Source organism: Pelodiscus sinensis, chromosome 3 (assembly GCF_049634645.1).
Source record: "Pelodiscus sinensis isolate JC-2024 chromosome 3, ASM4963464v1, whole genome shotgun sequence".
Taxonomy (NCBI): domain Eukaryota; kingdom Metazoa; phylum Chordata; order Testudines; family Trionychidae; genus Pelodiscus; species Pelodiscus sinensis.
In genome coordinates this window covers 108,439,974-108,460,566 of record NC_134713.1, presented here as the reverse complement: position 1 = coordinate 108,460,566, position 20,593 = coordinate 108,439,974, and the positions used below count along the sequence as shown (strand labels likewise).

General features: G+C 38.6%; 1 protein-coding gene across 12 annotated transcripts in view; it reads left to right on the top strand.

The window, feature by feature from the left end:
* The window catches only part of SYNE1 (spectrin repeat containing nuclear envelope protein 1), a 488,224-nt gene that overhangs the window by 109,352 nt on the left and 358,279 nt on the right, over window positions 1-20,593 (top strand). For all 12 annotated transcript variants that reach the window (XM_075924456.1, XM_075924455.1, XM_075924462.1 and 9 more), the window contains 6 exons: window positions 5,997-6,092; window positions 8,445-8,528; window positions 13,305-13,397; window positions 16,934-17,112; window positions 17,770-17,966; window positions 18,103-18,209. In XM_075924456.1, coding sequence (XP_075780571.1) covers window positions 5,997-6,092; window positions 8,445-8,528; window positions 13,305-13,397; window positions 16,934-17,112; window positions 17,770-17,966; window positions 18,103-18,209 — 756 coding nt within the window. The remainder of the gene's footprint in view (window positions 1-5,996; window positions 6,093-8,444; window positions 8,529-13,304; window positions 13,398-16,933; window positions 17,113-17,769; window positions 17,967-18,102; window positions 18,210-20,593) is intronic.

Sequence of the window (20,593 nt, the reverse complement as noted above, 5' to 3'; positions counted from 1 at the left end):
GTTTAAAATGGATATCGACAGTACTGCAAAGCAAAATTAAAATATTTGCAACTCTGATTACTATATCAGTTCTGGACAGCAGTTAATCAAGAGATTTTCATTTCAGTGTCTGTCTTGATTTTGAAAATAGGGCTTGAGTTATTAAAGAAGAGGAAATAATGATGTTAACTGTCAGAATAAACAACCAAAAAGACATATCTTTTTCTGCAAGTGTTCATTGGCAGGAGATGATAGAAAATAATAATGTCAAAGCTTTAGAAAAGGCAGTCAACCAGATCCAGGTTTAACTAGTCAGAAAATGTCAGCTTTCCTGTGGGTGCTTGTCCTCATGCACATTCCACTGAAGGTGTACATACGCCTCATGAGCCAGAGGTCAGATTATTTTTTGGCCAATAGTACCCATAGGGCATGAATGCACATGCTCTCTCAGTCTTCATGCACTGTAGTGAGGTCATATACAAATGAGGCTTGCTGGCTGCCATTTAATTCCTCTCATGGCATAGTCGCTTAGGGTATGTCTACACTAGCTCGTTAATTTGAGCTAGGTAGGCAAATGAGGCGACCAGAGTTGCAAATGAAGCCTGGGATTTAAATATCCTGGGCTTTATTTGCACGTTCCCGTCCAGTTGCCATTTTGAAATTTTACTAGCTTGAACTCACTGCCGCGTGCAGTAAAACATTAATTTGAACTAAGTCCTTAGTTCAAATTAACTGTTACTCCTCATTCCACTAAGGACTTAGTTCAAATTAACGTTTTACTGCTGTGTGTAGCCGCGCAGCAGTGAGTTCGGGCTAGTGAAATTTAAAAATGGCGACCAGATGGGAACATGCAAATAAAGCCCGGGATATTTAAATCCCGGGCTTCATTTGCAACTCTGGTCACCTCATTTGCCTATCTAGCTTGAATTAACGAGCTAGTGTAGACATACCCTTAGAGAGGAAACCCTGACTGCCCAAGATACTGCCAGCCTTCCTACTATAGCCAATAGCTTATTTTTACAATTTAGTTCATAGTTAAACAGTAATTATAAATGTTAGGTTGCTTGTTGCAGCTTTTAGTCTTAGAGTTTTATTTGTCACTTGTATGGCATGATCTAGTTCTCCCACATTGAAACTTTGCCTCTCATGTGAAGGAGTTTTCCTAAACTCAGATAGACCCTCAAAGTAACTCTGTTGTTTGGGAGAATCACACTTTTCCAGTATGATCTGTAAGTCCTTCAGCTCCCGTGATAAGGACATGGAGGCCCACCTTCAAATCTTCCTGACATTAAATCTATGAAACCCACTTCCAAGCTGGGCTTGCTAAACTCCATCAGAGCTCAAGAACTTAAGTGCCAAGATTATTGCTATTGAGAGCCCCAACTAGAAACCTGGCTATGATAGCAGAGTTGTCCTCTGGCAGACTGCAGGGAGACAGAAGCTCCACAGGTAGATTGCTGAACAAGACTTCCTCCAAGAAGAAAACCTCCCTGGGGCACTGAACGTCATCTGAGACTCTAGAAAAGTGCCTGCCAAAACTCAGTCTTGTACTACTTCCCACTTGATGGCACCAAAGCCCCTGCCATCAAAATTCATGACTTTGGGGGGAAATTTGGCATCAGCTATGGCACTATTTACCTCAACAGCCCCAATGCCAACTTCCTTGATACCTGAACCAAGCCGACCAGGGAATCAGACTATTACCATTAAAAGGATTGTGATATCACCCTGAGAAAACTTGGATCCATCACACCAATCTACATCTCTGCACAGAGCACTGGTCAGGCATGTTTCCCGATAGAAATGGACATACATCTGAAACTGCTGCCCCCTTGTTCACTTCATCAGTACTGACAGCACCAACTCTATCCATCAATACAGCACCATTAGCACACTGAGGGCCCTGGCACTGTCTATGGATGGGGCATACACATTGTCTGCATTATCTCCAGCAATGGAAACAGAGGAAGAGCCACACTAGTGTCGTCTTTGTTCACCAGATTCTCTTTACAACCCTCCACATCTTACATAGGCTGGATGCCTCTCATGAAACAGATACTGGGATTTGCAGAGTCTGAGCCTATGGTTTTCTACCCCCTTGACCACCAAGCTTTTATCCATTCATGTACAGATGAAAAGTAGACATCTGGCTAACTAAAATCATTTTGAACTACAGATGTTGCTGGACCAGAAAGTGCTGGACTAGAGAGGTTCAACCTGTAGTGTGATTTATGTTAAGTTTGTATCCACTGTATATTGATAATTAACACACTGGAGATTCATTAATATGTGCATGTTTTGTTGTTGTTTTGTTTTTTACAGTTAAATATTGCAGACATATAGATGCTTCTAAATTCAGGATGCCAAATCTTGCAGTCCTGACAGATCTTATTCAGGCAAATCCCAATTCACTTTACTCCATTTTGGCCCAATATAATCAGAATATAATGGAAGTCAGTGAGAACTCTGAGTAAGAGCTGCCAAAGCATTTGGTCTTACATTTTTAAGTTTGTTTCCTCTAAATCAGTAATGTTTTAACTAATGCAGTTTAACCACGGCAGCAAACAGAAAAAAAAAGACAGTTGTTCTGTCTTTTACTTATCATTGGCAAAGGTCTTGAGTTATTGTCTAGTAGCATTACCAACACTCCCACTGCTTACTGGGCTCCTAGAAGACAGTTAGGGGTAAATTAGAGCTAAATAACAGCACAGAACATTGGGAGGCAGGACTGGTGGCTGTAAACAAACTTTATTTCATAAGTAAAGTTTTCTGGGAGAAATCCTAGTTTCATTGAAGTCAATGGCAAAATGGCATGATTTCATCCACTATTATTTAATGGGACAACTATCCTTATGAATCACTGCTTAAATCCAAATACTTGAAACAAATATAATGTTGCTTCAAAATTTACATGGGAATAGATGGAAAGGAAGGAAATCAATTTTATCTATATCTGTGGTAAGTAATGCAAGATTGCCTGGTACAAGTCTATTCTACTAACTTCCTTACTCCATTAATTTCACTGGAATAACATTGAGAGTTTGGTCTAGCACCAGGGGTAATAGTTGAAAAATAAGAGTGGTAAGTAGATGGGGTTTTTTTTTAAACAAAATTATTCATTAATCTGGTATTGCTAAATTTACCCTACCAGTGCTTGGTGACATTGGCATATCGGAATGAAAAGTTTACATATTATTTTGATAATCTTTTTGAAATTGTACAACACGGCTTTACAGTAATCTAAAGGAAATTTAAAGTTATCTTACTGTAGCTGTGAGAGCATAACCACATAACAAATCTTAAATTTACAAAGACTCATTTCAACAAAAGAGTGTTCTTTTCAACTATTGCTAAAAGTATTTTTTTCACAGAACAAATAGATAATCTGGATTAATCAACAAAGAGTGAGTATTTTCAGACATGGAAGCTACAAATCCATGAATGCTTTGCTTTTTCCTGTCTTTTTGTATCATCCCTGCTCCTGAAGGGAAATGTTTCTTTTGTTATCTCCAGCTCTTCAGTTAATTTCTGTAGGAACTATGCAAGAGCCATAGATTAGATTGGTTGTGCAGAAATGATTTTTCAGCTTTACATATAGTGTAACCATTAAACAAAGTAGTTCGTATTGGTTTCTGACCCTCATAGATTATGTTCTCACTTCATTAGCTATTTGGTCTCTGTAACAATTATTGTCCTGCATGAGACTAAGGGCTCGGGGGTTTTTGTTTGTTTGTGTTTTTTGTTTGTTTGTGCATTTTTCAGACAATGAAACCTAATCTTGTTATCTTTATGGTATTTCCATCCTGTGCATGTATTCATATATATTTTGTTTAATTATGTGTTTACATTTTGTATATAGAAATACAAATCAATTTTAGAAAAAAGTATGCACCTGAAAAATCTATGGCACTGTTGCCCTATTAGACAATTAACAGCAACAAAACACAAGAAATTTTTATAAAGTTGAGATCAATGCCTAGCTTCAGTTTGGTCTATGGAAATTTTGCCAGTGACTTCAATGCGGCCAGGATTTCACTGCTTTTTCTGAAGTGATAGGGAAAAAGTGTGAAATTATGATTGTACTATACAACTGATAGAGTTATATAAACAACATTAAAAGAATCAAAGTATTTGAGAAAATAAAGTTTAATGCTGAAATCTTATTCAGACTGCCTGAAAACAATTTTGGTTTAAGTATATTTTGAGTATTATCATTGTTGTCTTTGAAAATGTAATAGCACGTTTTACAGTAATTTGTCATGATTAGGAGCTGACATTCTGGGTAAGTTAGTGCTGGAGAAATGCAATGCCTAAAGGAGGGGGGGAGGGGAAAGATATGGCAATCTTCTGAAACAACTATCAGCAATGTAAAAGTAGCACTATCACTCTAACATGCCCAACACACTAAACACTTCCTGCCATGCCTTGTCTTTCCTTGATGCTACTCACCTAGGCTGTGTCCAGACTCAGGGGTTTTTTCGGGAAAAGTAGCCTTTTTCTGAAAAAACTTCCCCTGCGTCCGGACTCAAGCCGCGTTCTTTCGAAATTAAATCGAAAGAACGCGGCTTTTCTTTTGATGGCGGTAAACCTCATTTCACGAGGAAGAACGCCTTCTTTCGAAAGTTCCTCTTTCGAAAGAAGGCGTTCTTCAATGTAAATAGGGCTTCTTCGAAAGAGAGCATCCAGACTCACTGGATGCTTTCTTTCGAAAAAGCAAGCCGCTTTTTCGAAAGTTCAACGTGCAGTCAAGACACTCTCATTCGAAAGAGGCTCTTTCGAAAGTATCTTTCGAAAGAGCCTCTTTCGAAAGAGGCTTGCAGTCTAGACATAGCCCTAGTGATGTTTCAGGCTTAGAGAGAGTTGAAATTCCTGTAACATATTGAATATGCTAGGTGGAATTTGAGATAAATCAAAAGATGGCTTTGCTACTGTATGCAGGAAGTGTGTGCTTGATCTTATTTAATAGTTTCTTAATGTGCATGTCTACTTTGTAGATTCTGCCCATGTTTGTAGTTTTTAATAAGAATGATACATTTTTGGTTTTCTAATGAAAAAATGACAGAGAGTATAAAAGTAGATGAAAGATACTTTTAGGTTTGGAAATCAGTAGTGATTATTGGGAGTGTAAACATTGACACAAAATTCAATGCTGGGGCATAAGTAAAGGGTTTGGTTATGTGGGCTTAAAGTTTAAGAATATACCACCATGTTACTTTTTACATTGTTCATGTGTATAATAACTTTGTATCCTACAAGTCTTTATGTTCAGTGTAAATTGATGTGGAAGCTAGGGATATAAAATCCTGTTTAAAATGACAGCCGGTTATGTTTAACCAGTTAATTGTCACACCACGGGCAGGGGGCTGCTGGAGCAGCTCTCCACTTGCAGAGCAGCATGGTGAGCCCAGCCATACTGGAGTGTCCCCTACCCATAATGTTGTGTGGCAGGTCTGGTTACCTCCTGCTTACCAGGTAACTGGTTACCCATTTACATCCCTAGTGGAAGCTATGCATGAGCATTATTAATAAAATTAAGAACACGGGATCAAAACCAGTGCAGATTCCTGGATGGCAAATTAACGTAGCATTACTCTCAGAGACTTAAGATCAAGTATGATCCTTAGCATGAAAATTAAACATGTAACTATACACTTTTCTCTTTGAACTTGGCAGCTGCATATCTCACTAATGCAGAATCTAGTTACTTTTCACTTTTTGTCCTTCTTACTTTTAACTGGACCTTACCGGCTAGTCCATGGAGCTATGCTGACTTATATCAGCTGAGGATCTGGCTCTATATGTTTAATATTCCACAACTTCACCGCACAGGGCAATAGGTATATTTCAGGTTCTTCCATTACAATATTAATGAATCTAGTATCACATTTCAGAGCCAGTAATGCCAAATGATAACTGGACCATTAAACCATTGCTGACAAAGACCAGATTATTTTTCTGTCCATTTTTACTTTAACAGAATAGAAGTATTGTTAATTATAATATCTGATTTCTTTCAGCGCAATCCCCCCTTGGTGGTCAATGATCTGTTTGAAGATATCAAAGATGGGGTTATGCTTCTAGCCCTTTTGGAAGTTCTTTCTGGTCAGAAACTGGTAAGAATTTTCCCCCCTTTAAATTGAGATAAGATGGTTTTTTGAACTTGTAAGTTGATTATTATAATTAAATAGTTTTCTTGGGTGGGTGGGGGAGGGGGGTTTCTGCATTGTAATACATGAAAGACAAGATGTGCCTGTGTCTTACAGCATAAAACAGGATTATTAGTTCTGTGGTCTGCTGGGTTAAGGTATATGGAATACTTTATTACAGAATAATATTCTTTATTTTACTCCCTATTTGTGATACACTAACAATATGTATACGATATCTGTTGCTATTCATTTTGTCTTAAGCAAATAATGATTATTTATACGCAACTTATCTATCATTATGTGTGTATATGTGTTTCACTGGAACTTAACATTAAAATAGCATTTTTGTTGTGCTTGTTCACTATCGTCATCATCAGACGATCAGACAATCACAAATCTTCAGTGTCAGTAGAGGGACAAAAAGAATGCACAACGTTTTTTCTGTACATTTCACGGAAATAGTGTTTATCTTACTTGTTTATTCATTTATTTATGAGAATGGTGGATAGTTATAATTATCTAGGGCCTGATTCTCATTTTCACTGACACCTCTTTGTCCTGCTCTTCCAGTGAATAGGGCCTAAATTTACACACAGAATTGTATAAAAAGGCTTTGATGTAAATGAAAATCAGTCCTTAATTCTGGGGCTAAGTTGGCTCTATGAAGGTTTGCAGAGGTAAGTACGGTTATCCTGTAGGAGTTCTGGTACCCGCGTCACTAATACAAAAGTTTGAGAGCCACTGGAATGGAGATCCAATCCTTCCCTGAACTCATCCTAAAGATCAGGAATTCCACCCTCCCTCCTCCTATATTAAAATGCCATATTTCAGTCATTATTTTTTATTTCTAGCTAGCTGACATCTGCCTCCATAAATTATAGGAAGGCATTTTGATTACAGATCACAACCAACAGTCAATTATAAAAGCTTTACAGTCATTCTGTAAAGGCTACTGGTCAGTATGGTATTAAGCATACTTCAGGAAACTTCATTTGAATGAAGATTGCTCAATCTGAGTTATATTTTCTGAAGGGTTACTTGGATTTCTGTTTTGTTGAACTACACTGTAGTTTCTCTGACTAGTCTGTGCTTTTCTGAAAGGGAAGTCTCCCCCTTGAGGTAAAATGCTATTACTGATCTAAGAAAGGAACTTTACTATTGTCAATAGTGATATTGAACTTAATTATATTAAAGCCAACATAAACACACTATTGAAAGAGAAGAGGCAATGTAGATCCAGAAAAAAATACTGAACTACATTTGCTGAAAAGATAGGCAAGAGAGTAATAATAGATAATGTACAGGTTGAAAAGGAATTTTCATCCAGAATGATCCCAGAGTGTTTTATAATCTATATTTAACTATTAGTTAGGATTGCTTTCTTTGGAAATTCAGCCAATACTGAGGTGAAAAGTATTTGGTGTTTTATCAAGTGTAGTGCACAGGAACAGTACACTACAGTTTAAGACAGGAAGTGAATAATATTAGAACCCACAGAAACTGCAGGGGGAATTTTAACATCCATAACAGACTTCTGTTAAAGTTATTTTTGATTTTCTGAATCGGAATGAAAATGGAAATAGTTAATGATCCAGTGATATCAAAATGCAGATTGCCTATTTGGTGCATTTGGTCTGAATGAATTGCTCAAGATAGGGGGAAACATATGGACCTCTGAATCTCAGAGATCCAATTTTCAGATACAACATTTGCATGAGCTTTAAAACTTGTCTAATTCAAACTGTACTTTGATTTCCAATGTACTGAAGACATTTCTTTCTTGATAGAGTAATGTATCACAGTATGTTTAGATGTAAATTTAAAATATCACTTGCAAAATTTAAAAGTTTAGGATATATAATGCTTTAATGACATTAAATGAATTGTATATCTCCCTTAGCCTAGGAGACTAGATTTTTGGTAAAATCCACTGTTCAGCAAGGACTCATAATAGTTTGCTGGTATCAGAAACGCCATGAACAATATTTGTTAGAGTTACCTTGGAAAAAAGAGAAAAGATCCACTACATCTATTGATTGTTTAAAATAATAACTTGATGATTGATACCTTTGGATTACAATACATGGATCTAAAATTTAAGCAAAGCTACAAAATCCATCTTCTATATTGCATCTGTCATTTTTAATGTATATCCATTTGCAAATACAAAATACTGATTTGTGTGCATTCAGCAATATTCTCACATATCAGTCAGGTCAGCACACATATACAACTGCTCTTTATAATGACCTGGCAATCAATTTGAAAGAATGTTGGTATAAGTCAAATTGTAATTTGCACTTTTGTTTCTTTAAGCCTTGTGAGCAGGGACGTCATCTGAAGAGAATCCATTGGGTGTCTAATATTGGCACTGCCCTTAAATTTCTAGAAGGAAGGCGGGTAAGTGTAATTAATATTTTGACAGCAGCTCCATTTTGTTTTCCTCAATTGTTCTTTCTTGAAGTCCATAGTCTATCTTCACCTAATTGCTCTAATCTTGGAGAGTCTGAGCTACAAAGAATCCTAAATATCGAAATGCAGTATAGGTATACTTTAAAGGCATGACACAATGAAATCCTATTTCTCCCATGTTCCAAGGTATAGCATTTATAGTGCAACCTTTTTGGAAATTGAGCAACTATTAATGGACTCCTCAATTATTATTCTCCAGTTTATTTTCTGAGATCCTATTATGAATAGAGATAAAAAGCTGCACTACCTGTTGAGACATTTGAAGTAAATAACACATCTGTAATTAAAGCACATCTCCAAACCTAGTCTACTATATATTTTTCAGAGTTTATGCATCTGTCTGTCCGTCCATCTGTTTCTGAGTCTGTTTGTTCAAGAACTCCTCTTAAACAGCTAAAAGTAAGACCATCAAATTTGGTATGCAGCTTCCTCTTATCATAACTTAAAGCAAGGTCAGGCCTTGGATGTGCCATGACAATGGGATATGCGTGTTTGTTCTGGCTCAAATGGAAAGGGAGGGGTGTGATAGGAGGGACAGTTATACTTAGGAATAACCATAGGGGGCAGCAAGCTCATCAGCCGTGAGGAGCAGCCTCTGGCTGGCAGCATGGCCCCTGCCATTCTAGCCTGCCCCAAGGAGCAGCTGCTGGTTGCCCCTGGACTACCGTACTGCGCAGCCCCAACAACTTTGGGTTGGCTCCAGGGAGCACCCCCATGAGCTGGCCCTGGGAAGTTGCCAGCAGGTGTCCTCCCCAACCTTCCGAGACTGTTCTTGGAGAAAAACCAGTGGGCAGACTGAGAATCCTCTCCCCACCACAGGCTGGCCTCGGACCTGGGCAATACTGGGTAATTCTTCTAATTAAATTATATCTGCAAAAGTAAATTCCCATAAAGAATAGATGTGAGAACTTTATTCTGATCATTATTTCCCTGACTGCATTCAGGTCAAGGTCCAGACTGATTCTGGAGAAACCAGCACTTTTGCCATTTTAGTACCAAAAATGGAACAAAACACAACAAATAATATTCCAAACATTCTGGGTATACATGCCAAATAAAGTAATCCTACTACTGCGTGTGTTCCTGAGTCCCACCCTCCTGCTATTTCTACTCCATTTACTTATGTTTTATCTTTTTTTTTTAACTTAGATGTCTTTAGTTCCTTTTTTACATTTGGCATTTTTAAATACATTTCTGCAACACCAGAATGCATCTGATAGCATTGTGATAAGAGAGACTAAACTTATGAACTAGCAGCCATCAGGTACCATCCGTGATTTTGGCACACTTTGCTTCCATCTCACACTATGATATATCTGACCTAATTACTTTTCTGTCACAGAAGAGACAGTCATAGAAGCTCCCTATAGAAATAAATTCACCTCAGGTTGCTTTTGTTTTTGTTTTTCGTTTTTGTTTGTTTGTTTGTTTTTCAGCTCAGATGTGGGTGGAAAGGTAGAGTTCAAGAAAGGACAAACATATTTTCAAAACAAAATTTTGGTTTACCCACCTAATGAAGTTTGTTAATATAAATTGTGCTACAGCAGCTGTTCATCCTGAGAACTTTGTGCTTAAAGGGCTGCCTTGCCTTCTCAGATGGGTGCTGCCAAAAAGATGACCAGAACCAGGGAAAGAGAGAACTCAGGTGCAGAAAGAATGTCATACTAATTTTCCTTCTCTCAGAGGGGCCTGCATAATCTTTAGTAGAGGCCATTTTACATAACCTAAAGCAATCTCATGTGATTCCCAATACTTCATCCAAAAGTCTTTCTTCTGTTCAGAAGAAACACTGGACCATCTATTGAAGAAGTTCTGGGATCCATCTTATGATCAGTTGTTGAATGTTATCTTTGGTCTCTCATGTTGGGGTAGGGTAGTGAAGCTTTTGTTTAATAACTTTTATGAGTTTATCCAGTGATTCTACAGTTACTACAGGGACATCTTTAAATATGAAGCTAGTATTTTATATTCCTATGATAAGGCTGGGAGTAGGGATTCACCCAATGTGCTCTTTGAGCTACAGCATTGCTTGCCATTTTCATATATCTGGAGTTAGAATTGAGTGAGTCATGTACTGAAATTTAGAAAAATCTGAAACCCAATTGGAACTAAGCTAATATCTTTTTGGACAAAACTATGTTTTCCCTTGGACCTAGAATTTTCCTTTCTAGTTCTGTAATCAACTTTAACAGGATGCAAGCCAAAGAAAATACAGTATGTGATAGGATATGATCAGTGGCCTAATCTAAAGCTGTTGTGAAAGCCCTGTAAATCTTTTTATCTGTATGATTCTTAAAGAAAGCTTTGCTCTCTGGAGGAAAGGAAGATTTGTTGGGGTTTGAGGCAGCTTTGGGGGCTGAGCCCCCAATTATATTTTCTTGACCTAGGCTATATGCAGTACCTCTTCCTTGTTAACCAGCAGAAGAAATATAGAATCCCAGTTTCTCTAGGAGGCTTATACCAGTTTTTGGGGGTGGATTTTCAAAATATCTGGTGGGGAATTATCCTCTAGGGCTCTTTCCAAGGTCTCTGGGATTTTATGAGAGAAGGGAGCTAGCTGTATAACCCTACATGAAAGTTTTGTCAAACAAACCTTGATGCTTTGCTTAAAGTGTTATAGCTGCTTCTGTGGCTCTTCTTTTGATCTATATGGTTAAAAATCATGTGAAATTAGTCTCCTGCTCTCTCAAAGGACAATAAGTGATTGTATTTTTCAAAAACAGGGAGTGAGAGCAAAGAGCATAGCTGGCATTTCCCCTGAACTCTCCAGCCAGAGAGGAATGCAGCAAACTGTGCACTTTCCCCTTGCTCCCTGATGAAGAGGAACAGCCAGCAATGTCCCTGTATCCATGGGGTAGAGCTTCAGCTCCCTCCCACCCTGCCTAAAGGGCACCTGGGAAGTGAGAGATTTGGGCCTGGGGCAAGATGGTGGAGTGTGCCGCCCTCCAGACCCTTTCACTTGCTTGGTGATGCTGTTTCTTTTCTGTATGGTTTTATGAGAAGCAATCCCATTCCAGGCACATCCAATTTACAACCAAATCCTTATATTGCTTTAAGTTATGATAAGAGAAAGCTGTATGCCAAATTTGGTGGTCCTTGCTCTTATCGTTTAGGAGGAGTTTTTTGAACAAACAAACAAACTCAAATATATAGTAGATTTTGGGGGTGCATGGCAGTGCTGAAATTCAGTTAGAACTCTCCAGAGCAGATCTCCTGTACATATCTTTAACATTCCTAGAGCCTTCATATCATGTTGGTGCACGGGGTTCCTGGAAATACTCTATCAGAATTTAAGCCCTAGCCATCGTGCAAAAAAAAAAACCTCTCAATTTTCTCAGCAGAATGATGTATTAGAAGATGGTGCTTTATCTTAAGCTACACAGTTCTTCCAATTATTTGTGTTTGCTTTGAAAAAACGTCAGTGGAAATTTAATATATAGTAAAAGATTCAATGTGAAAAAAGAAAGTTGAACTTTACTAGTTATACATCAATGTAATATTGACTTCAGTGAAGATATTCAAGACTGACATACCTCATTATCACTGAGAGGAGACTCAGATCCACTATGTATTTTCTTTCCTTTTTGGGGGGAGTATTCTCTCCCATTTTGTTTCAAGGATTTCTGTTTACTATTATATTTTCTTTGATTCTATAATCTATTGTATATTCAGCCTCTTCTTTACCGAGTGTTGTCTTTTGGCCTTATTTTTGATGAGTGTATGTCTAATGGTTAATGCAGAAACTGAGTTTGATTCTGAGCCTAGATTCTCTTCCTGCCTTTGTGATTGATTTACTATGTTACTTTGGAAAGTCATTTATTCTTCCACGTTCATCTGTTTATCCATGTTTAAAAGAGAGATGATAATGCCTCACTAGTGATGATGTGAATTGTAATGTTGGGATAGTCCTATGCAATGCTTGGTTGAAAGGATCTATACTAGACATGTATCTCATCTCATCTTTTCTTTTCCACGTCCATTTATTCCTTTCTTGCTTCCCATTTATTTTCTGTTCCCTTCTTCTCTTTTTCCCTGTTCTTCTTCACACAAACTATGGCAAGAACAGCTTATTCATAGCTAAATGAGTAATTTGAGATAACAAACAGTGAGTACAAACAGTGCTATGGATCTTATGCATTGCATTACTTAATAATATTGTTATTGCAATACTTTCCTCACATACTAAAATCTAATTAACAGGAAAATGAATTAATTTATTGCATTATGCTGATTTTATATGTTACTGTTTCTTCTTTGCTTTTCATGCTAGTCCATGTACAGAGGATCACCGGTTGGTACAAAGATTTTCTGAAATTTTTAACACTATAGCAAACTTGTATAAGTACAAAAAGTATAAGTTAAGTAGTATATTTTATCCCATTTGAAAATTTATATGTTAATGACCAGGATAGTTCTTTAGATTAGTTTTTAATGCAGTTCCTATGATTCTGTAATAAACCATGTTTAATCACAAACTGAAAACTGTATTCATTTTGTTATACTTTTGTTCATTATCTTGCTCCATTTTAAGGCATAACCATAGCTGTGCAATATATTAACTGAAGTTTTGGTCATTGCACTGAATTTTTTAATCAAAAAATTATCTTTTGGATAAATTTGTTACACACTAAACTCATTCAAAATCCATGTAATAATTGTCACTAGCTCCTGTATGTGATAACACACATTTTCTTTGCTAAACAGATAAAGCTCGTGAACATCAATTCAACTGATATTGCTGATGGTAGGCCTTCTATTGTGCTTGGTTTGCTGTGGACCATAATTTTATATTTCCAGGTATTGTATTTTCTACATTTAGTTATTATTTATTGATGTAATGGGTCAAATCCTCATCTGATATAAGTTGGTTTGGCTTCATTGACTTCAATAAAGCTATGCTGCTTTATACCAGCTAAGGTTCTGGCCAGTGTTCCCTCTAAGATTGACCAACCATGAGCAGAGTGAGTTTTGGCTTGTACACCAATATTAAGGTCATGTGTGCTGTTTTGGATGTGTGCAGAAATCCCCTCCCCCTTGCCCCACCATGCAGCATGTCCCATTCCCAGCCATTGGAGCAGCTCCCCTCCCCCCTCCCCCCGCAGCCATGTGTGTCTCATCCCAGCTGCAGGAGCAGACACTCCTGCCATGCCTCAGGTCCCATTCCTAGCCCCAGCCCATCCTACCACATGGCAGCTCTGGCCACCGGAGCAGGCTTCCCCTTCCCGCACATGTCTGCAACAGGTCCCAGCCCCCAGCCTCAGCAGCTTCCTAACCACACTGTCAGCTGGCCCCACCCGCCAGAGAAGCCACCTGCTGTGTGGCTATCCAGGGGAGGTGTGTGGGGGAAGACTTTTTTGTGCCACCTTAGTGGGAACTATGGTTCTGGACCAATGTATGCATGCTGATGGAACTATTCACTGTGTCAAGTTAATAGTGTGTGTAAGTCTTTACAGGATTGGGTCTCAGGTATGTACCTTTAAAATGATGCCAAGTTATTATTGGCATATATTCCCACTTTTTTTCCTGAAAAAGAAAATATATAAACAAGCACCATCAATCACTGTAAGCCTTACTTATACTAACAGAGAGTGTGTTAGTGAGTACATCAAGTTTTCAGAGACAGTGGATTCAATATGCAAACACGAGTTTACTATTTAAGGGCTGAAGTCTGCCCTCACATTCACATGTGTGATGCCTACTGATTTCACTGGGAGCTACAGATACTGTCAAGGACAAAATTTGTTTCAGATTAAAGTGTGTAATGAAGTACTCACCTCTTGTGCACATTCTTGCAGCTGGGTGTGGTACTGTGTGCCTTTTCCTGCTCCTGGCATCCTCTGTAGATTGCAGGCTGACTTTTTGAGATCTTCTGTGGCTTGGCCTTTTGTCTGAATCACAAAGTCAAAATTTATCCCTTCCAGGATAGTAAATAGCTACCAAGTGAACAATGCCATGAAGTCGCTTAAGCCACTGGCTCTGATCCCTTTAAATGTGGCCTTTTGTTGAAGGCTCTTAAATAAACCCTGTGTCTTTTTCTTGGGGTTGATGCTACTGTGGTGGGTGGGGAAACCTGGGCCTGCCCACTACTCTGAGTTACAGCCCAGTAATCCATCTGGAGAAGCCACATATCACTTGATTTCAGTTCATTGTGCTTCTTTCTTGGGCCTCTTCTGACCTGGTCCATGTTAGCTTATCTCACGTTAAGGTTCTTTTTTCCTCCTTGTAAACCCAGATAAAGTAAATGCAACCAAAAACAAACTCTGGTTATAACTCAAGTCCCTGTGACCAGAGAGAAGTCCCCTTCCTCACATTTCTGGTCCCAGCCAGGAACTGAGCTCCTCAGGCCAGGCAGCTCCTTTTATCTAGCCCACAGGACTCTGATTGGCTGTTGCTTGCCCCTCTAGTGTTTGGAAGACCATGTCCCTCTAGCTTTCAAAATGACTACTCCAGAGAGTCCTCTTTAGGCAAACTTGAAGGATCCACTTTTGCTGCTCTTTTCCTGACAGTTCACCACTTCTTGGGGCAGGGTATGGTGCAGGCATGGGCAAATTCTGACTCACGGGCTAGATCTGGTTCACAGCATTAGACCCTGGTGGGTCCCCATGTCTATATTTAACTGCACCTCCACAGTATTGGGTGATTGCAGTTCTCATTGACTGCAGATTGCTGTTTGCAGCCAATGGGAGTGTCAGGAAGCAGTGTCCCAGTCTGTGCTGCTTTCCACTGCTCCAGTTGGCTGCAAATGGCAATCTGTGGCCAATTAGAGCTGTGATCGCCCAATACCTGCAGAGGTGGAGGTAAATATAGCAGGGGCTTGCCAGGGACTAACCATTTATTTATTTATTTATTTATTTTATTGCCCGTCCCTGGGATGGTAGAATCACAGTCCTCCAGTAGGGAACAAAAAAGGCCATATTCTGCCACAATGGGGGTGGTAGAGTGGAAGTCATGTATGCTCTCTAGAGATCAAAATGGGGGGGGGAAGTGGGTTACTTTTCAGGCTTTGATCCTGTGAGTTGACAATATGAGACACTGCTTACAAAAAATGATTGTGTATACTGTTTGGCTCTACAGAGCTCCTTGAATCTGGCTTCCCTTTGGCATGGCTCTGTTTCACCCAGGGGTTTGGTAGGCTTCTAAAAGTAAAGTGATGGTGTCTCCCAAATGCCAAACATATGTGGCACCAAAATTACTACTGTAAATTGTGCAGATCTTTTTCTTTCATGAGGAAAGCTGTTATCGCAAGCTATCTCGTCTAACCCAACCTTAGCACCAATTATGTTTAGTTTGTTTTTTTAAAGTTTTCTTTATAAACATTACTGGTAAAAACGTAATTTTTCAGGATGTGAAAAATGACATTCTAGAGGAAAAATCCTTCTGAGAAGTGCTGTTACAGTGTAGGGGCATGTTGTTAAGCCCTTATAGAATCTATGGGAATCTGGTTCCTTAAAGAACTAAGCAGATTTGTGATGTTCTCTGAATCTTTATTTCTTCAAGAAGGCAAAAATTTGCCAACACGTTGACATTGCTCTTTGAATACAATAATTTCCTGTTAAAACTAAGTGTGAGTCTAATGCTTGTAAAAATGTGAGATTAATGGTTTTCATGTGAGCCAGGCATGGGACAAAAAAGTGATCTGTGAAATGCCACATTGGTGTTTGTTGATGTATCCTCCTGTACAATTCCATCACAGGGCCTCTCCTAACTAGAAACTTCCAGTCATTCAGAACCATGCCATCATACTGTACTTGTTTTGTCATGCAAATGAAACTATTAAAATGAGGTCATAAGAGTCACTTTGCTATTTTGAGGAGGACATGGGAAGAGGACCAAAGCCTTGTTAACTTCTGCAGCTGTCAACAAATGCCCTCTTCTGCGCCACTGTTGGCTAAATGTAATCTGTTTGCAAAGGTCACTTTCAAGTGTTCACTCTGATTCAAATTCGTCAGCAGCATCAGCAGATGCAGCTCTATTTAAGTCGATAGAATTATCTTTTCTTTGAGCTAGTGATTTGCACTAGCAATGAACTAGTAATTTGCATAAGAATATGTAATGCTATGTGCCGAGATACATTTAGACATTGTTCAAACTATAGGACATCAGTAAGAGTCTACAGTTGCCAGATGTTCAACACTTCTGAAGAGGCCCCCTATTTAGGCACTTGAATAAGTATTTCTCAAGCTACCTTTAAGCACCCATTTTATTTTTTAAATCTTGGTTATTATTTTCATGCCTTTTTAATCTTAGCCCATGTCTAATTCTGTTAATGTCCTGTTGATTTTGATTAAAATAAATATCAGCAATACCTTTAATTGATGTCATTCCGAATACAGATTGAAGAACTGACCAGCAACCTCCCACAGCTGCAGTCATTGTCTAGCAGTACATCCTCTGTGGACAGTGTCCTCAGCACTGAGACTGCAAGTCCGCCAACAAAACGGAAGGTGGTAACTAAAGTCCAAGGAAGTGCTAAGAAGGCTTTGTTAAAGTGGGTGCAGTACACAGCAGCAATGTAAGTTAAACTCCTGAAGTAATTTAAATTGTAAGCTCTTTATTTAGGACTGGCATTCTTTTTCTGTGTTTGTATAGTGCCTAGTACTATGTGCTACTGGTCCAAGACTGGGGATCATGCATATAATTATGATAATAATATTAATAATAATAAATGTAGATTAATTTTACAAAGCAGTATCATTTTGTGGGATATTACACAGAATTATCCCCGAGAGAATAAAAACCGGTAAGGGAGTTGAATAATATCTGAATAACACAGTGTTGGGTCTTGCTGTCAAACCCTTGATACAACGGTGTATGCCTCATATTGATGAGACACTCTCTATAGAAGTGGTCCCCAACGTGGTGCCCGTGTTGAAGGAAGGGAAGGAAGATTGGAAGAATTCAGTGTGTTTTGGGGGTGTGAGTAGAGTTTTATATAGCAACATACCTTGTAGTGTCTTACATACAAGAACCAGAATTGTAGTTCATTTGCTCGTAACACTCAGGGTTTAATGTAACCAAACAGCTCACTGGAACTAGAAAGTTTTGCTTGAGGCATATTAGAAAATGTACTCGTGGACAATGATAGAAAACATAACCTTGGATCTTGTGTCTTCATATGACTGGATTGATATACTGTCTCTTTTTGTTTGTTTGTTCATTAAATTTTAAGGAAAGCTGGAATTGAAGTCAAAGATTTTGGACGAAGTTGGAGAAGTGGTGTTGCCTTTCATTCGGTAATTCATGCTATTCGTCCAGAGCTAGTGGACATGGAGAAAGTGAAAGGAAGATCTAATAGGGAAAACCTAAATGATGCCTTCACAATTGCAGAAACAGAACTGGGAATCCCAAAACTTCTTGATCCTGAAGGTATTTTACATTAAATATACTGCATCAAATTTTGGAGTAGCATATATTAATTTTTATTTTAAAGTTTTTCAAGTATATGTAACATTTTTGCTGTTCAATTGTGAATTAATTTACTATGTATTCTGTACTCTTCCAGATGTGGATGTTGACAAGCCAGACGAAAAGTCTATCATGACCTACATAGCACAGTTCCTGAAGCAGTATCCTGATCTACATCATACAACTGAAATGCAGGAGAACGATGTACGTGTCCATTACATTTCTATTTTAATCAGACATAAGGGGTATATTTTGTCATTTATTTTAAAAACATACAGGTTATCATGGTCTTTTTTTAAACAGCAGCTGAGGGAAGAATCACCAGAGATAAAAAGGCCAAGGCCAGAGAAGATTAATGGACTATAAAAGAAGCTAGCATTGTAAATCAACATTAATAACAATTTTGGAGCTGAAGAGAATGATGATAGAAATAATGACCCTGCAAATAACAGCAAAAGGCAGAGGGAATAGATCTAGTGAATAGTAGCAATCTTAGGCCATGTCTACACCAAAGGGACTCTAGTGGCATAACTGTGGTGCTATATCTATGAGGGCATAGCCCTATAGTGTGTACACTGCTTATAATCATGGAAGGATTTTTCCCCATCACTACAGAAATACCACCTTCCCAAGTGACAGAAGCGTTCTTTGCTCAGCCTAGCTGTGTCTATCCCAGGCTAAGTCAGAATAGCTATGGTGCTCAGTGCCTCTGAGCACTATAGTTGACCTAAATTTTAAGGAGGCCAAATGATAATAGTCTTAAGAAATCTTAGGTGGCTTTCAAACATAATGGCAGTGAAAGTGGAATATACAGTATTATCTGAAGCAATGAGTTATTTTCACAGTATTTCCAGCACTGCTTCTTTCCATCAAGATCTCAAATTTGAAAGACTGCTTGTGTCCAAACCTGCTCTGAATGGACTGTATGGACTTGGAGTTACTGATGATGGAGAGAAGGTCACTTTTCCATTGCATAGTGTGCCTTGATTTTTCACCTTAAAAATGTGCTGTTGGTCAAGATTTTTCTTGTTGATTACATGTTATGCATGCTCTTTTGAACTGTCCTCCCTTGTAAATGGTAGTGCTCTGTGATGCCCTGCAGGAGACCATGGCTCAGTTATTAATCCTGATCATTGTTCCTTGAGTTTTCAGGAACTAACAATACTTCAGAGACAATCTGCTCAGCCTCTGGCAAAGGGGAAGAGAGGGAAGAGGTGTTCAACACTTTTCAGCCATGGATCCATGATTATGGAGAGTATTGACAAGCTCAGAATGGAGCAGAATTTGATCTTCCTTGGCAAGCCCACCAATGATTTGGATGTGGGAGTTGCAAAAGGAGGAAAATACTGAATTATACTAGGGCAGTGTTTCTCAAACTGTGCTCCGTGGAGCCCCAGGGCTCTGCGAGACATCTCCAGGGGCTCTGCGAGGTTGACAAACTGGAAACATCTATAGGTACAACACATACAATCAGTGGACTGCTGGGGCCTGCATAAGTACAACACATACAATCAGTGGACTTCTGGATCTCCGCATAAAATTTTTACGTATGTAAAGGGCTCCAGAGCCCAAAAAGTTTGAGAACTGCTGTACTAGGGAGCTCCCTAATGGATCTTTTGGAAAAAAGAACAAGGACAAAATTATGATTCACCTGACATCAGTCAAATGTCTGCCTTAGTTTCCAGAATCACATCTTCTCATTATGGGTTTCTCAAATAGAGATTTGGAAGTACTTTGGTATTACCAGTGCTCCCCTGAACAGTATAGAATAAATGTTGCACCGTATAAAACATTGCTGTACATTCTGGTTAAGATCTGTCAAAGCCTTTTAGTTTTACACTCAAAGGAGTTTTACAGAGATGCAGCTGAAGTTTAATAGACATTTCCTGTAATCCCATTTTGTTCAAACCATTTCCCATGCTTCTGTTTTGTTTGGTAATGTTTTGGTAATTAGGGTTTGGAAATTCTGAGTTAAAATTCCATGAACATAGGGCCAGAAACACAGGACAGTCACATCCATGGAAGGTCTTCCTTTCACTTCAGTAAGGTTTGCACTTGGACCATCGCTTAGTATCTGGTTTCTCACTACTGCAGAGATACCATCAGAAGTAGGCTAAACTGGGGGAACCCTGTATTTTTTTACTACATGTCAGCTCTCAGGCTGTTTTCTCTGTGCTTGCCCAAGAAAATGATAGAAGTAGCACATCAACCCTTTTTATTTTAACTATCTTTAATCTTGTATAACTTCCATGATATCTTAATTTCCTTGAGGAAGAGTTCACCAGTTGCCCCTTTTCATAGTACCAATGGATTATTTAACCTATATGTACTGGAATTGATTGCTGGAGAGGTTTTTGAGAAAATTGTGAATCAAAAGAATGGCAATGCTTTGGTAGAGTCTGGTTTTTATAGGAAGTTTCTGGAATTAGTTGTAGTCTTGGTTATTGCTTTGAAAGTTCTCACTTGGTAACCTCCATGCTTGTATTATTGTAAAGGACTTCTGTGATGCACAATAGTGAGAGTATTTGGGAGTATTAGTCAACATTAAAATCAGTATTTCCCATGCTAGCAGATTCTTGCCATTTAGG